At 38.5% G+C, this 17723-nt stretch overlaps 1 protein-coding gene across 5 annotated transcripts in view; it reads right to left on the reverse strand.

Annotated features, from left to right (window-relative positions):
* The window catches only part of gramd1ba (GRAM domain containing 1Ba), a 500575-nt gene that overhangs the window by 52192 nt on the left and 430660 nt on the right, over window positions 1–17723 (reverse strand). The window contains exon 1 of one of the 5 annotated variants that reach the window (XM_078531828.1): window positions 13329–13804. The exons of the other annotated variants lie outside the window; for them this stretch is intronic. Coding sequence (XP_078387954.1) covers window positions 13329–13481 — 153 coding nt within the window. The 5' untranslated portion in view covers window positions 13482–13804. Of the gene's footprint in view, window positions 1–13328; window positions 13805–17723 lie in introns of those variants that run through there. 5 annotated transcript variants of the gene reach the window in all.

Genomic DNA, 17723 nt, shown 5'->3' on the forward strand with positions numbered 1-17723 from the left:
ACCCCAGGAAATGTGGACTCTGATGATCCAGGCTCAGTTAACAGGAAAAGCCCAAGAGATCTTCTCCACATTGGCTCCTCAAGTGACTGCTGATTATAAATAGACTAAGGTTACAATCCTGAATGCTTATGAACCCATGTCAGAGGCATTTCGTCAACAATTCTGAAATACAGAACGCCTTTTACATGGCCAGGACAACCAATTGGTTTCTGGTCACTTGCAATCAGCAAATATGTTAGATATTTGAACACACTTCCAGTCATTTTTTTCCCACTGTCTTCCTTCTTTACCCCTCCATTTGTGAAATTCCCTATGCAAATTTTATAATTTTCCTTTACTATTGAACATCAGCAACATGGAATCTTATAGCACAGGAGGCCACCATTCAGTCCATCATGCTGGCTCTCTGGAAGAGATATCCAATTAGACCCACTACTCTGCTCTTCCACCCCCTAGCTTTTCCTTTTCAAGTGTAACATGTGGCTGCATGCTATGCAATAGGAAGAGGTTTATTTATTATTATATTATTATTATAAAATCAGCCTTGTGATGTTTGGTGCTCATGAAGGCAAGAGATATAAATATTGGATAATTAATAATTTCCTAATTTAGGCATCACATGATAGCATCAAGCACAGGTTACATGCAGAGTAAAGAACCTTCTGCAATAATATGCCTTGTATCAAATTTCAGAAGTAGCCCCATATGTGTAAAGTAACATCAATTCATACCAAATTTGCAGCACCTTTGACATCTGGGCCCTGTAGGTATTTGATTGAAAATTAATTCTGCATTGGGCCCTTGCAGACAGGAGGCTTTCATTTATCGCTCTGGGTTAGATTTAAAAGCAGGCCCCTGACAGGAAATAACAGTCTAACCAATGGCACTAACCAGTTCCCTCGTGTATAAAATGCAAGTTGATGGCACGAAATCAGGGTAGTAACAGCATTCATTGACAGGAAGATGGCAGTCTATTAGAAAACATAGCCCATTTTATTGGGTTATTCTATCCCTAAATAAACCGCCATAACCATAGGGAGCATGGAATGATGCCAAGGCTGAAACCTAGTTAATGTTTGACTTAAAAGTATAAGATTGCTGATTTTTTTTTTGTCATCAAAACACTGGAGATTACATCTTTGAACTTTCTTGAATTTGTTATTCTTATACTGCATGCTGGATATTTCTGTTTGTCAGCAGGATTATCACTGTTACCAGATATTGTGCCAGGTAGCTGTGGGAGTTAAGAACTTATGCGTAATTCATCCAGACAACATTTTGAAAAAAAAAGTTAAATGTATTGTGCTCCTTCTTCTGGTAGATAAAATTAAATGTCTACTTGCCATCTAAAAAAGATTATGACAGAGGTTGAGGTAATCTTTTGAGATTCTGTTGTTTCAGCCTGTTACAAGTTTTTGGGAGCTTGACAGCTGAAAGCAGACATTCACATGATTAAGGGTGTCTATGTCATTACTTATACAGGCAGAAAATAGAGCGGTGGAGTGAGTATGCTAATGGTGATCGCCTCTGGACTCAAGTAAGCCTCAACCTAACCCAGAATAACGCAAGTCTCAGTCTGCTGCCTGTAAGGGGACCACTAAAAATAAACCCACAATACAAATGTGCCCCATATTCAGCACAAATCAAAATCCCTCTCATGTGGATGTAGAATGGCTTGTAGCAGTATAGAAATGTTAGGGTGATACAATGTTGGGTGCTTTACTGAGACTACGGTTAAAGCATGCAGCTTGAGTGCAAGACATAGAAAGTGCTCCATTCTTTAGCTTGAAGTGCATAAATTAAGCTCAGTAATTATTTCTTTGCAGCTTCAGGCATTGCACATTCAACATGCGCATTAAACTATCACTGCTGTAGATTATCTCCATAGGTTAACTCAACTTAAAATAAAATACTGTAAATGCTGGTGTATATGACATAACGTCAAGGATATTCCTTGATGCTCCAAGAGGCATGTAGCTTATATCAAAAAGACACAAATAAAATATGGGTGAAAGTTACACACCAGACACATGCACCAGACTTAAACAGTCTATTAAATGAAATAACTTCCCTTTTTTGATTAAATACAAGATGTGAAGTTCTAGTCAGGAATCAATTCAAATAAGAACAATTGCCTTAAGGGAAAAATCTACCTATGCTTAAGGAGAATTGAATTAGGATGGAGGTATGGATTTTATGAATAGCCCAGTAGAATAACAAATAGGACACTTGCATTGCAAACCTGTGGTTACGGATTGGAGTTCCAGGACCTACTGTCAGTCCAATCTGCCAGCTACATGTGCAATAGTTGTTTGTTCTCAACAGGGCCACTAGGTGGGACGGTGGAAAAACATCGTCCAACTCACCCCGCAGCAAGCACAACTCCTATCAACTGAACATGGAGAATCATCAGAAGATGTCGTCAGAGAGAAGCCTGTGTTCCTGTCCGCCTCGCCCTCCAGGATTAAGGAGCATGCTTTGGGGTGAGTGGCCTTGGGGTGGGGAGGGAAGGGAAGAAAAATGGAGGGCAAAAAATACATTTGAATTGAATTATTACAAATGACTGATATAAACAACAAGACTGCAGAAGATAAAATCTTGAAGATTAATTTAAACAGGGACATTTACCATCAAAGCCAGTTTAAAAAAAAACCTTGTTTTTTCAGTCTGTAATATTTGATATTTTCGTACAAACACTGATTGTTGGTGACATTATTAGGAGCACTAGTTTGGTTGAGTTTTTGGTCCAAGAGCGGAAGGGAACTGAGGGTGGGTTAGCACAGTCTGAGTTAACCGGAGTTACTTTAACTAACTTCTCAATTCAAATAATTCAGCCCCTTCACACATCTGGACACTGGAACTCCTCCCAGCCAATTGACCCAATGACATCATTAGTACCAACTGTTCAAGCAAAAGTGCAAACAAAATTGACAGAAAACAAGCTCAAGCAATATTGAAGTGAAAGGGGGTTGAATATCTAGAGGGGGTGCTCCTTACTTAAAATGCTCAACCATTCAATATTCAAAAAATACATATCCAGAAAAATTATCCATGGCTTTAAAAATAGAAAAAACTAATGAACAGAAATCTGCCAGTTTGTTTCGTGCTCACTCCTAGACCATCCCATAACATCAATGATAGATACTCCAATCACAGAGCTGCTCTAGAGTCACTCTGCTCCAGAAAAGCATTCAAGTGTTGTATATTGTTTGAAATGTAGACAAGGGAGTACTTCAAAATAAAAGTACTCCCCAGGCTGTTTGTCTCCGTTTGACATCAGTTCTGGTAACAGCATAATTTTAGAAGAGTACTAATGATGAGAACACCTCACTTGCAGATCATGTCATGTGTCTGTTACGTTGCAAGACATGTTTAGTAGCTGCAGCATTCCAAAGCTTATAGGGGAGACAAATTTCAAAATAAAAACAGAAAATGCTGGAAAAGCTCAGCAGGTCTGATAGCATCTGTGGAGAGAGAAACAGAGTTAACATTGCGAGTCCATATGACTTCTTCAGAGCCACAAATTTCAAAATGTGCTAGAAGTCAAGCTGTTGAAATGCAGAGAGTTGGTTGAATGCAGAGATATTAAAGTGTGAGGTTCATGAGGTAGGAGCTGATCTCAGTAATTTTGGAAACCTGGGTGATGAGGTTCTTAAGGTGGCTCATAAGGTGACAAACAGGATTGTGTGTGTTCTGTAGAGAGGGTGTCAGGGCGGCTCACTATCAATAGGAAAAGGCTCCAGAGCAAAGGTGATTGTATATGGGTCACTGGGAAGGTCCATCGACACCCCAATAGCTGGCTGAGTTGTAGGGGGGCAAAACGGAAATGATGCCTGGTAGCAACAAATGATCTGCATGTTGGTAAAGGTAGCAGTTTGCATATTGTGTGTTACAGTTTCCTCATATTTTCCATGCATAACAAATAGATACAGGGTAACCTCCCTTATATTGCAGTGTATATTGCCTGTTAATATTTTACCTCACATGACTTGGTGGAATCTGGTACCTGGCACTATTTTATCAGGCTCTCCTTACATATGTAAACAAAACGAAGAATGTGGTCTCAAGCCAGTTGAGCAATGCAGCCAAAAATCCTCAAATTTGCCAAATGGCAATTCATAGATTAAACATTCTTAACAGCAACAATAAACTTAACTCCTTTAACCCAACTTATATTTGGTTGTCAGGCAAATAGTCAAATCAGCTTGAAGAAAGGGTATCCTGCATTTTTATCAGGTATTTCAGTATGACAGCCACTAACTGTAATCCAAAACTCCCTATCCAAATCAACAGTCGAATGACAGCAGACCCAGGTACAAAGGATTGATATGTTCCAAATAAACTCCCTAGATGTAAAACGTGCCTCAAAATGTTACCCAGGTGTAAAATGAAAAGGGTCAGAAGCACATTTACAAAATAAAAGACAAGAGGAGAGTTGGACTAAAACAAATACATGTTTATGGATTTATCTGATGAAGCACTGAAAGGAAAGTTAGAACTTGAGCAGGTAATGGTGATCCTGCACATGCCAGTTGCAAAACATTAAACTGCACTGACTTAAATCTTCAATCCAAGCCACAAAACTTTCTAAATAAATTTCAAACCGATGCACATAAGTTCACAAGTAACCAGCTTATTGCAGGCCCAGAAATGAAGAGGATACACATAATGTAAACTTTAAACATTGATAAAAGTTTCATCCCTCCCTTCGTATGTTTACAGTTGCAAATTTTCATCTTGTAAATCCTGTTTTCAGAGGAACCACCAACAGTAAATTATTGCAACTGCATTCTGAGCAGCCCACACAGGTCACGATTGCATAATTTGCAAATGATTATAATTGTCGACCTTTTGGAAGCATTTTTTTTGGTTGGTCTGGAAATTAAGGTACTGTTCATGAGGAACATTATCCATTGCTACACAGTCTGGTGAAGTGACTTCTGATGTGCTTTGTTTTCAATTATTGAAAATAATTCACAGTGCTCCATAATCATGAAATTTAAGTGATGCTACTTGACTCCCACATGAACATGACACGAAGTGAAGTGTTCCAAAATAGTTTGTGAAGTGCATAGAAAACGGCAATAAACTTATTTGCTTGCCTTTTGTACACATGATTCCCAGAGGCATAAGAAAATTTTTTTTTACATTAAAATCAGAAATTGCACTTTAAATTCTGTACAAACAGTTTTGTTGCGCTATAATTGCTAATTCCAATCATTTCAGACTGCTATATATAAAACAAATTAAACTGAAACTAATCTTCATTAAAGCAAAACTCTCCTCCTAAGGTAAGTAGCAAATTAAGCCAGCAAGATAGATGAGGCACTCCAAAAGACCACCTTTTGCCATTGATTAATTTAGGCAGTAGTTGATTCAAATATAACATCGACATGTTAAAGCTGGCCTTGCTTGCAGACTGAGCCACTTCACCACACCAGGTATAGCAGCACATTGGAAGATGCACCACTCATTTGCTCATAATCTGGGCTGACATTTCATTGCAGCACTGCATTAAACTGGGGTCTCGGCCGCCCCCTCAGATGGGCAGGCATACGTGATCCCATTTCACTACTTGAAGAAAAGCACAAGCTCCCCTAGTTTCTAGCCAAAATATAAGCCTTAACCAACACCATTAAAAGGTTATTTGGTCACTTATCTTGTTGCTGTTTGTGGGATCTTACTGTGCACAAACTGGCTATTGCGTTTCTCAACATTACAACATTTTCAAAGTACCTCAATGGCTGTAAGGCGTGTTAGGATGCCCTGAAGGCATGAAAGGTGCTATATAAATACAACTCTCTTTCCTAGTTGCAGACGAATCACTATCTTCTTGAACTAAATGAGCTGATCTGAGTCAAAGCTACGAGGGCAGCATATCTAATGAAATTAGCAGGTTTTGATGAAAGAGACAAAATAGGATTGCAAGATAGATTTTCGGTGACTGCATATACTTTCTGTTTCCCCATTACTTTCTTCACTCATTTGCTCCTCTGCTGCTCAGGGGAAATTGACCCACTTGCTTATTCACAACTAATTGTCCTCCAAGGCAGCTGTGTCCTTTGGGTGAAATCGGAAATGCAGCAAAATGGGAGACTGCCCTGGTGACCCTCCACTATACAGCACAACAGATTTGTGCTCTAATGCACATGCGTGTTGCACATGGCTGTCCAAGACTTTACAAGAGAATTCTAATACGTTACAAGGGGTCATTGCATTCTAGTTATTGCAAATGAAATGAAAAGATGTTCTGCAATAAAACACCCAGAGTGTAAAATAAGCAGCAAAGGGAATTTTTCAATGAAAACAGCAATTTTGATTCATTTTTAATGAATTTTTAATCTTGCAAAGGGTTTCAGTTTCCTCTCCTTGTTAATATGTTGAAGGAATCAGTTTGTTATATTTTGAAATATGGCACTTAACTTTATGCAGTGAATCTTCGTTAATAAGGCACTTACTGTTTCAGAAGTCACTCAAAATCATAAGATAATGACATATAAAAATGAAAATTGGATGTATAATCTACATACATTTTTAGAAAGCATTTGAAAAAGTTCCACAGGTGAAGCTTTCAGTGATTATTAGGGTTCATACAATGATTGGCAAACATTGGATTGAAATTTATCGAGGAGAGAGGTACCAAAAAGATGAAGGCTTTAATCTGTGGTTGGGGGTGGAAGGGAAGTCACAAGTGGCATTTGAAGGTCATAGTATTAGTATGATTCAGAAGTGAATTGGAGAGACAGACATCTAGTAATATTATGGTAAATGCTTAATGCTGCCAAGCCATGTGGCTAGGAGACTAATACAGGAAAGCTGTTAATATTTAAAACATGCAAAAGGTGGGCCATGAATAACAAGAACAAGAATTAGGAGCAGGTGTAGGCTATTCAGCTCCTCGATTGAGCCTGCTCCACCATTCAATAAGATAGATCATGGTTTATCTGATTGTGGTCTCAACTCCACTTTCCTGTCTGTCCCTCATAACCCTCGACTCCTTTGCAGGTCAAAAATCTATCTAACTCTTTGAATATATATTCAATGACCCTGCCTCTGCTGGTCTCTGGGGAAAAGAATTCCACAGGCTAATAACCCTCAGAGAAAAAAAATTCTCCTCATCTTAGTCTTAAATGGGAGGCCCCTAATTTTTAAACTGTCTCCCCTGGTTCTCGACTCCCTGCAATGGGAAACATCCTCGTAGCATCCAACCTGTCAAGTCACCTCAGGATCTTATGTTTCAATCAGAACACCTCTCATAATTTCCAATAGGTATAAACCCAATCTGCTCAACCCTTCACCATAAAATAATCCCTTCATCCCAGGAACCAGTCAAGTGGAACTTCTCTGAACTGATTCTAATGCAATTATATCCAAGTAATGGGGGCCACAATGGTACACTAGACTCCAGATGTTGTCTCACCAATGCCCTGAACAACTGTAGCATAACTTCTCTACTTTTATACTCCATTCCCCTTGCAATAACTGCCAACATTCCATTTGCTTTCCTAATCACTTGGTGATTTTAATGTAGATTTAAGCATAATGTAAAGGACAAATTATACACATGCACACAATAATAACAAAGTGAATTCAGTTCCACTTCCAAAAACTTAATGAGCATAATTATCAAGCAAAGTATTCAGCTAAGCAGCTATTATTGATAAAATTAATAGGGTTCCAGTCAGTTTTGATAGATTGAAATAGATCATTTAATTCTCTATCACCTTGGCAGTGATTTTTTCTAAAGTTGTGTTTCCCTCTTCCAAAAGCTCACTTTGATATTGGTCAGAGTTCAGAGGAGACAGGCAAGAATGCTTACAAGTCTTTCAGCTCTCAGTTGAAAGTAGAGATTCAGAGTTCAATTAATCTTCACTGGAGAGATATGGAGAGCAGTCATTATCCAGGTTTTCAAAATGATTAAAAGATTAATGCCTTGTTTAACACAATGGTTAGAGAAATGTGAAGTATTGAGCTCACAGCTATTTTCACCTGCATTAACTTGTTGCTTTAAGTTCTTTCAAGGGGGTTGTTCATCAACTTGGACTTACACAATACTTTGATATAGAGAAGTATCTCAAAAACATTCACAAAGGTGAAAAAAATGGTTTCAGGTCAAGGAAGGTAAAAGGAGGAGTGATTAAAATCTTGGTCAAAGATGCTGGTTTGAAGGGCAATTGTAAAGGAGGAGGATATAGAGAGGTGGAATTCCAAACTATGGCATCTACATGGTTGAAGGCACAACTCCCTGTTATTTTACATGCCACATCCTTGATTTATTCAGTCCTATTAAGGTGCTTGCTTCTCTTTTAGTTTCCTATCCTAACTAAGGTCTAGATTCAAAATGTTGATCTGTTGTTTATTTCCAGTATTTTCTGTTTTTAAGCTTGGGTTTTCAACACTTGCAGTTTAAAAAAAAAATACATATCTGAATTAATATATTCAAGATTTCTTCAAATATCTTTGATCTTGGAGTGAAATTTCTCAGTGATTTTTTGATGGGGCAATTCAGCTGTGGCCGTTGTTTCCCTCAGGAAATTAAATATGTTGTTAAACTCCATAAAGGACAAATTATGCATGGCCTGTGGAGTGTACAGACTTAGTGGTATTTTATTTTTCAATAATTTCTTATTCTTGCATTCTCTACACATCATAGTTTGATTTTCTACAATCTAGTTCCAGTAATCGCTAGTCAAGAACATGGTACGAAACTGGCTGTCTAAATCAGAGCGGCTACAAGAATGGTGGATGTACTAGAGCTCAAAAATAGATAAACATTTACCGGTAAAGTTTATCGGTAAAGATCACTTATGTGAGGCCAATGCCTTATTTCTGACAGTAGAGGAAACCAATTATAGGTAACAGTCCAATTAATGGCATGATGAAAGCTGGAACTATTCACTTTTAACTAATCAAAAATCCGTAAAGCCACATAACGGATACAATACACAAGTGGAATTAACTGTTATCCAACTAAGTAAATATTGGGTATGTAAACATTTCTGTTAAATGGATATTTATCAGCCTCACACTGCCCACCCAGCATTGTATTACATAGTTTGGTTAATGTTATTATAAGTGAAAATAAACAAATTATCTTTAACTAGTCTAGCATCCTACAAGTGCTATAATTAAGCCATTTCTCTGCCATTTTAAATTTGCAATAGAATTTCAGAGAAATTTATTGTAAATGTCACAAACAATTTTTCGCAGCCATAAAATCAGCTCTGCTCAGGATTGGGGCCTGAAGAGACAAAGGGTCAGTTCCCAACTTGTGCTCTTGGCAACACCACTGATATTAAGTATAGCTGAGTTTATATCCAAGGTCACTCACTGAGAATAAATTTCTTCCATGAGTAACACAGTTATATCGATCACAAATATTACGATATTATTAACTCTTTTGAAAAAGTGCTATATAACCAATATCCAAAACTTAGTAAGACATATTTGACTATTCTTAAATATATCCATAATTTCAATTGCTGTTAACAAAACATTATCACTACCTCACAGACAAATACAATAGGACCTTAAACCGTAAAGAGGTAAATCCCTAAGTGGAACATGTTGATGCTTCATGAAGTTGCAACAAGTTCTGGCTGGTCAAGGGATTTGATTTATGATTCCAAATTACTTTGATCATCCAAAGAGAATCTGTTAAGAATTCGACTTTTAAGAAAACACGGTGGTTTAAGCTTACCCTTTCTCCCTTCTGGACATAAAACTTCACCCATGACAATGGCATTCATTGGAAATTATGCTATTTTCTGCACATTTTTATAAATGGGTGTTTGCTCCTTCAACAAAGCAATTTGAGCTCTAATATGTAACAAGCTACAAGTGTTACAGATATGAAAACACTAAATATCATTAGTTGAACTGTAAGAAGTTGGAAAATTGTTTTATTAATTATGCCTAAAATCAATATCAGTGAGTGACATCAGCAGATACTGGTAGAGAGTAACAGCCTTGCCCATTTTCTATGATCTCCAGAGGTTAGTTTTCTGCGTCATTGCCTCCCACCCCCCACTTCTTGTCCTCTACCATCGTTGGCAAAGCTTTCAGCCTTCATGACCCTATTCTCTGGAGCTCCCTCCCTAAACCCCTCAAGCTTCTCTACTTCTCTTCTACCTTTAAAAGCTTTCTTAAAAACCTTTCTTTGGCCAAACTTCTGGTATACTCTCCTAACTCTCCCACTAAAGCTCAATGTCCTTTCGTTTATTGTGAAACAACCCTGGGATGTTTTTCTACATAAAATCATTGTCCCAGATTTTCCATTGTCACTGAAAGCAAACATGAAGGTGCAACAAGCAATTAGAAAATTGCAAGATGATTTGAGTACAGAAGTAGCGAAATCTTGCTTCAATTATATAGAACGTTGGTTAGACAGCACCTGGAGTAGTGTGTGCAGTTTTGGTCCCATTACCCATATTACTGCCATAGAGGGAGTATAACAAAAGTTCACCAGACTTGTTCCCGGGATGGCAGGATTGTCTTATGAAGAGGGATTGGGGAAACTGGGCCTGTATTCTCTAGAGTTTTGAAGAATGAGAGGTGATCTTATTGAAACCTACAAAATACTTAAAGGAATATACAAATGCAAGTAAGGTGTTTCCGCTGGTTGGGGAGTCTAGAAACAGGGGATACAATTTCAAAATAGTGATAACTTAGGACCGAGTTGAGGAGAAATCTTTTTACTCAGAGGGTTGTGAATCTTTGGAATTCTCTACCCCAGAGGGCTGTGGAAGCTCAGTTATTGAGGATGTTTGAAGCAGAGATTGATAGATTTCGAAATACCAATGACAAAGGAAAATTGGGATCTTGTGCAAAAAGGGCACTGAGGTGGATGATCAGCCCAGGTTGTATTGAATGGTGGAGCATGTTCGATGGGCTGAATAGCTTACTCCTGCTCCTATGTTCCTGGAACAGGACATTTCAATGCATTAGACATTTTCCTGCACCCTTCAGCTCCAAATCTTTTTGTCCTGTAATGTGCTGGAAGTGCGAGCTGATAACATGACAAAGGTTAACAGGACATCTGGGACCTTAGTGAAGGATGCAACCAACAATTTACCTTCCAAACCAGAGATTTAAGATTAAGAAACAGAGGAATGAGGAGGATGAATTAGAACAGTGTAGTGTCCTAGGCCAAACCATTTTCAGCTGTTTCATCAATGACTTTCCCTCCTTCATAAGGTCAGAAGTGGGATGTTCACTGATGACTGCACAATGTTCAGCACTATTTGTGACTCCTCAGGTACTGAAGCAGTCTGTGTCCATATGTAGCATGCCTGTACAGTATTCAGGCTTGGGCTGATAAGTGGGAAGACCTGGACAACATTCAGGATTGGGCTGATAAAGGGCCAAGTAACATTCATGCTGCACAAGTGCCAGGCAATGACCATCTCCAACAAAAGAGAATCCAACCATCTCCTTATGATATTCGATGGCATTACCATCACTGAATATCAACATCCTGGGGGTTACCATTGACCAGAAACTGAAGTGGACAAGCCATATAAATACTGTGGATGCAAAGTAGGTCAGGCTCTGGGAATTCTGCAGAAAGTAACTCAGCTCCTGACTCCCCAAAGCCTGTCCACTCCCCACTTGCCTGGGTGATTGCAGCTCCAACCACACTCAAGAAGCTCAACACCATCCTGGACAAAGCACCCTGCTTGACTGGTGCCCCATCTACTACCTTCAACATTCACTCCCTCCACCACTGACACACAGTAGCAGCAGTCTGTGCCATCTGCAAGATGCACTGCAGCAACTCACTAAGGCTCCTTTGACAGCACCTTCCAAAGCCATGACCTCTACCTCCTAGAGGGACAAGGGCAGCAGATGCATGAGAACACCACTGCCTGCAAATTCCCCTCTAAGTCACACACCATCCTGGCTTGGAACTATATCGCCGTTCTTTCACTGTCGCTGGGTCAAAATCCTCGAACTCCCTCCCTAACAGCACTGTGGGTGTACCTACACCACATGGACTGCAGAAGTTCAAGAAGGCAACTCACCACCACCTTCTCACCGGCAAGTAGAGATAGGCAACAAAAATGCTGGCCTAGCCAGTGGCACATTCCATGGAAGATTAGAAAATAATCAGTATAGGGTGAGAAATAAAGAGCAGGAAAGAAGGATTGGAATAAGAAAGAGAGAGAAAAAAAAGATAAAAAGAAAAAAATTGAAAACTTCTAATTTAAAGGCAGAATAAAAACATGGATGCAGCGCAGGGTTTGAATTTAACCTAGGACTTTTCCAATAATTTGCCTTGGGTGGACGTGAAAGATCCTAAGACAATACTGCAAAGAAGAGCGGGGGAGTTATTCCAAGTGTGCTGGCCAATACTTATCATTCAATTATCAATAAAAAGGATTATACAGTCATAATCACACTGCTTTTGTGGGAGTCTGCTTTGCGCAAATTGGCTGCCACCTTTCCTATATTACATCAATGACTACTCTTCAAAAAGTACTTCATTGGCTGTAAAGCACTGAAATGTCCTGTGATCATGAAAAGCGCTATATAAATGCATATCTGTCTCTCTTTTATAGATTCAATGAAAGATCTGTGAAAACCCTGCAGAAATTGCATAATCACAACTTCTCCAAGCTTTCTGCAAATGTTGCATTGAAGTTTCAGCAAACAATTGGGAAAGCCCCTGTGGAAATTCATTCTGTAGGGCCTTTAGATAGTAAATTACTGCTACTTAAGTTACAATAAGAACCTCCGATATGCAGTCACTGAGTTCAGTTTGTGGAAATTAGAATTTTTTTTAAGTAGGAAGTGCTAGCTTTTCTGCGAACAGATAAAGCCGAAGAAAACAAATTACAAAACATTAAAAGTATAAGGGTGCACTTGAATTGACTGTTGGCTGCCAAGTGCAGTTTGTCTCTGCGGCCTGAATGATTTTGTTTTACCTTGATACCATGAGCAGTCGCACAATATGACTCAGTTCCTAGTTTGAGAATTTGACATTTCACTTACTAGAAGGAACTCTTGGAGGAAAGCTGCATTCACCAGAATGACTGCCCCCAATATTAAACACATGTTCTACCACTAAATGGACACACCAAAATTGTGATATACATTAAACTATTTTTAAAACTGCAGAGTATATTAATATAGAGATACACTATTCCCTATTGAAAGAGTTAACACATCTCCAAATTCTATTTAGTTTAAACTGAATTCATTTTTATAACCTGCACTTAATACTGTTTACTTCAAATATACAGGTTCCTCATCTAGTGAGAGATATTTTGAAAATTTACATGTCCCGCGGCAATAGTTTTACAAAGATCAGGTAGCATTTAACTCACTGCTGGGATTTCTTCTTCATCCATGTCTGGGTCAATCCAAATATTAACATCGTCTGGCAAATAATTCATCCTCTCCAGATACCAAGCTGCAGTCGCCTCTTTAGGCTGGCATGGGATGTCCCAGCCAGGGTAAAGCTCACTTCCAATATTCATAATTCACAATGAGTTAAACTCAAGACTTCTAAATCTAGTTTAAACCTTCCCCTGCTTGACTGTATTTTGCAGCTTCTCCTGCGGTTGGATGTGTACTTTGTTCTCAATTTAATTATTTTTGCAGTAATGTTGGAAGATGAAATCAGCCTGACTCCCACATGCATCAAATTATGTATCTGACTGTCTTGATTTTGTGTGTTTCCACTGTCCTATAGTGACTTAGCTCTCACACATTGGCAACTACAGATGTTTCCTGTCAACAAGAATGAAGAAAGGCTGTTCCAAGAACTAAGTTAGTGCAACTCCACACAATCTGTCAAGTGTCTCCCTCTGTGTTTTTAACTAAGCACCAGAGCATCTTCAGCCCTTTCCAATATATAAGCAGTTCTGATCCCTTACTGTGGGAGGAGTTTGGTGTGGTTCCACAACCTGAGCAAACATTGGTGGTGCAGATGTGCCAACTGGGCGATGGCAATATTAACTATTAACCTGTTGGCAAACAATAAACGCTGGGACCTATTGGTACGTAAACAGGCTCTCCCCTCCTCCACAAGGAGGTTTGCCCTGCAGAGTGACTCAGATTGTTTTAACTTCACAAAAAAACAGAACCTTGCTCTCCTGCAGTACAAATCATCAGGCAGCAGCCAGCATGCATGTATATGTTATAAGGGTGGACACCTTCATAAACACTGCACAATGATTCAATGAAAGGCCAGATGAAATTGAAACCAGATGAGGTATTTGTTACAAGGGAGGAAAGGCACCAAGTTCACAGGGTGAATGAACTTCAGGCTCTGTTTCTCAGTAATCCAGAACACACAGATGACAAACTGCTCGGCTGTGAAAGTTTTTCATTTACAGACTACGTTAACCTCTTCATATACACTTCTTCTAGTTTCTTGATGTGTAAACATATAATAGTGCACAATATCACTTTAACCAACTGCAGGCGACTTCAATAGTTCTGCCCTGATTATATCACATTTATTATGAATATTATACTGTTCAACTAACTTCTCAGTTATATATCCTCAAAGAAACAACACTATCACGTTGAAGTATAGCTTGTCAGCTCTGTCACTATTATTGATAAAATGAGTTGTTTGGTCCATTAGCAGGAGAACAAAAACAAAACCAAACTCACAAAGCTTTCAAGCACAGGGTCAGAGGTAAAAGAGTAAGTCTATAAAATTTAAACAAAGTCCATTATATAATTATTGTAAAAGAAGAAAGGAGGGTTTTTGAAATTATAAGCCGATCTTAGGTTTTAGGAAGTCACATTCAAATAGCAAACATTTCATTGGGGAAGGTATCAACAAGTGTACATAGAATCACAATAGTGCAGAGGCTTTCTGCTCTCAATTTCCTTTTCTCAAGTTTCATTGTTAAATAATCTTCATTTACATGATTCCTCCATGAAGCTTTCTAAATGAAAATTATGTGTGTTCTTCAGTACGTCCGCTCTACAGTTGCCTTGGTCCCATTTGAGGATAGGCTGCAAATTTTCCACATCAACATTTTGTGGTCTTCTTGATTATGCCTGATAGCTGGAGAGATGTTTGAGAGTTCCAATTTCTAGACCATGGTTGAAATGGGCTTGCATTTGTTGTGTTCTGATTTTACAGGTGTCCCTCAGACATTCCACTTTTAGCGCTCAGTAGGTCAGCGTTTGAAGACAGGAAGAGACAGCAAGGAAGTTACATTGTGCAGTTGCATCACTAAGTGTCACTATCAGAAGTCATTTTTCGTGTTTTGCTATGAGTAATTCTTCATAGCACCCCTTTGTGATTTCTGTTCCATCACAAAACATTTCTTGGGGAGCACAGAACAGGTGACCTGCTTCCAAGCTTCTACTGTACAACTGAACATTGGAAAGTGCTTAAAAATGAGTAGTAACACTCTCTTGATCTTCTATTGGAAAGTAAGAGCCTTTTCCTGAAACCGCCCCAGCTGACAACACGGCAGAGACCAGGAATTGTGTGGATAAGGTATAACACCAATCCATGGTAATTATACCAAATGACACCTATGCTTCTACAGATAGATTTTCAATAGACGAGGGAGTCAAGGGTTACGGGGGGTTGGCAGACAGGGGAGTGAAGTTAAAACCACAATCAGATCAACCATGATCTTATTGAATGGCGGAGGAGCGTCAATGGGCCAAATGGCCTGCTCCTACTCTTAAAGTCCTATGTTCCAAATGAATTAATTCAGGAGTTAAACTTCCATAACTATCGAGCCACTAGGCCTTTCTTTGTTTCTCACTGTGTAGCCTTTTATGGATTTGATTCTAGTCAGTGACAGGAAATGTCTTGAACCCCAGCCTGAGATCACAAGAGACTTGATGTTTTGCAGGTGCCACACTATATTCTTAATCAGAAATCTTGTTTTCCAAGATGAGAAACAGTAATGGGAATCCTAAAAGGAGAAACAGGAGAGAAAGAATTTGGCAGTAGAAACTCCTATAATGTAGAAACAGACCAGAGTAAGTATACACCTAATACAAGGCCACAGTTGCCCTGAAATTTGAACTTGTAAACATGTTTCCAGTTATTGAACAGGATGAAGAAAATCGTTTTTAAAAGTTTACAAAAGACCAAGTAGAGGCAATACAAATGTGTCATGAACTTGTTTTATATATCTGGTATATTATCTGATTTAAATGCCTCTCTCAAACAATAGCCCCTTTTCAAAAGTCTTTAATGAACATCAATAAAGAAGCAGTTATATAAAGAGACAGCTGTATTGCAAAATGAACATAATGTGATCCAATTAAAAATGAGTTGTTTGAAGTTTAATGAAAAACAGAGTTTAAAAAAAGATTTTATGACAAGGAGTTAGAGGGATCTGTAGTAAGAAAAGAACTACAATTGACTGAAGATAAATATGTAGATATTAGAAAACTGGTGAGTTACTTGATTTTTAGTTTGCCAACACATCACAGCTCTTCCTTGTAATCAACAAATAGAAACCCTGCAACTTTAGGCAAGACATTCTCAAACTGGCATCACATTGCAGACTGCAGCAGTTCAAGAAGGCAGCTCACCATCAAGTTCTCAAGAGCAATTATGGATAGGAAATAAATGCTGGCCTAGCCAGTGGTGACCACATCCCATCAATGGATAAAAACAATCCCACACCTTGCACCAAACCTGTGCAGATCCTAAAGGCAGTCAAAGATGTGAAAACCAGCAGAAATTGTAATTTCTCATTTGTTGCATGTTATATCTTATATAATTCAAATTTGGATGGATCTGCAACATGTCATATCTTCAATATTGGCCTGAAATAACACAATATTATAGAAAATAATCCACTAAACAATCATCTTATTTAGTAAATCCAACTATTTTGGATGAACAGAAATAGCCAAGATTTCCCGCTTTGAGCACTATCAACAAGTCGTGGCACAAATTGAGCTCAAAACTGTGTTCATTTTCTGAATTCAATTTCTTAGGTTTCTGCTCAAAATCATTTTCATACTGCTGAACATATCTTCCATGAACCGGTGCAACTGAACAGCGCCGAAATAATTGCATTTAAAAAATTCCTTGATACATTTATGAGTATTGCTGGAAAGAGAGACATGCTGCCAAAGCTTTTCGTCTTGCACTCGTCAAGACAAACGCAAGAATGTCAAATTTTTTAAAATCACAACAGAGAAGGAGCACTCATTGGTTGGCAAGTTGACGCTGATTGGCTAAGGTATAGCCATGGAGAAAGCAACGGAGAACTGTAGGCTCCCATGCTTCCAGGTAAGTCAAAAAGGCATTTAAGAACAAAGAGTGGTAATCTGTAGTTTTATTAGTACTGCTGATAATGGGGTTATCACAAAAAATGCGTTTTTAACCAGAATGTTCAGTCCTAAGAGTAACTTAATTTTAAATAATTGAAGAGTGACATAAAAATATAAGCAATAGAAGCACAAGTACACCATTCAGGCCCTCGAGCTTGCTCTGCCATTCAATAAGATCAGAGTTGATCTGATCTTCCCCGCGAGTGCAGGGAAGCTTCAAAAAATGATGTCAGCACAAAGGTGAGAGCTGATTGGTGAGTAGTGGGTAAGTGTATTTCTCTAGTTTAAAATAGATTAAGCTAAGGAAAGGTAAGAGTTCTAGTTTTTATTTAAAGTACATAAATAATTTAACTTTTTTTTACTGTATTTAATTTAAAGTAAGGGGGTTTTTTCAACTAGAAGCATGGCAGGGCAGCTCAGTCCCGTGTTATGTACCGCCTGCAACA

The sequence above is a fragment of the Cetorhinus maximus genome, chromosome 2, assembly GCF_964194155.1.
Source record: "Cetorhinus maximus chromosome 2, sCetMax3.hap1.1, whole genome shotgun sequence".
NCBI lineage: Eukaryota > Metazoa > Chordata > Chondrichthyes > Lamniformes > Cetorhinidae > Cetorhinus > Cetorhinus maximus.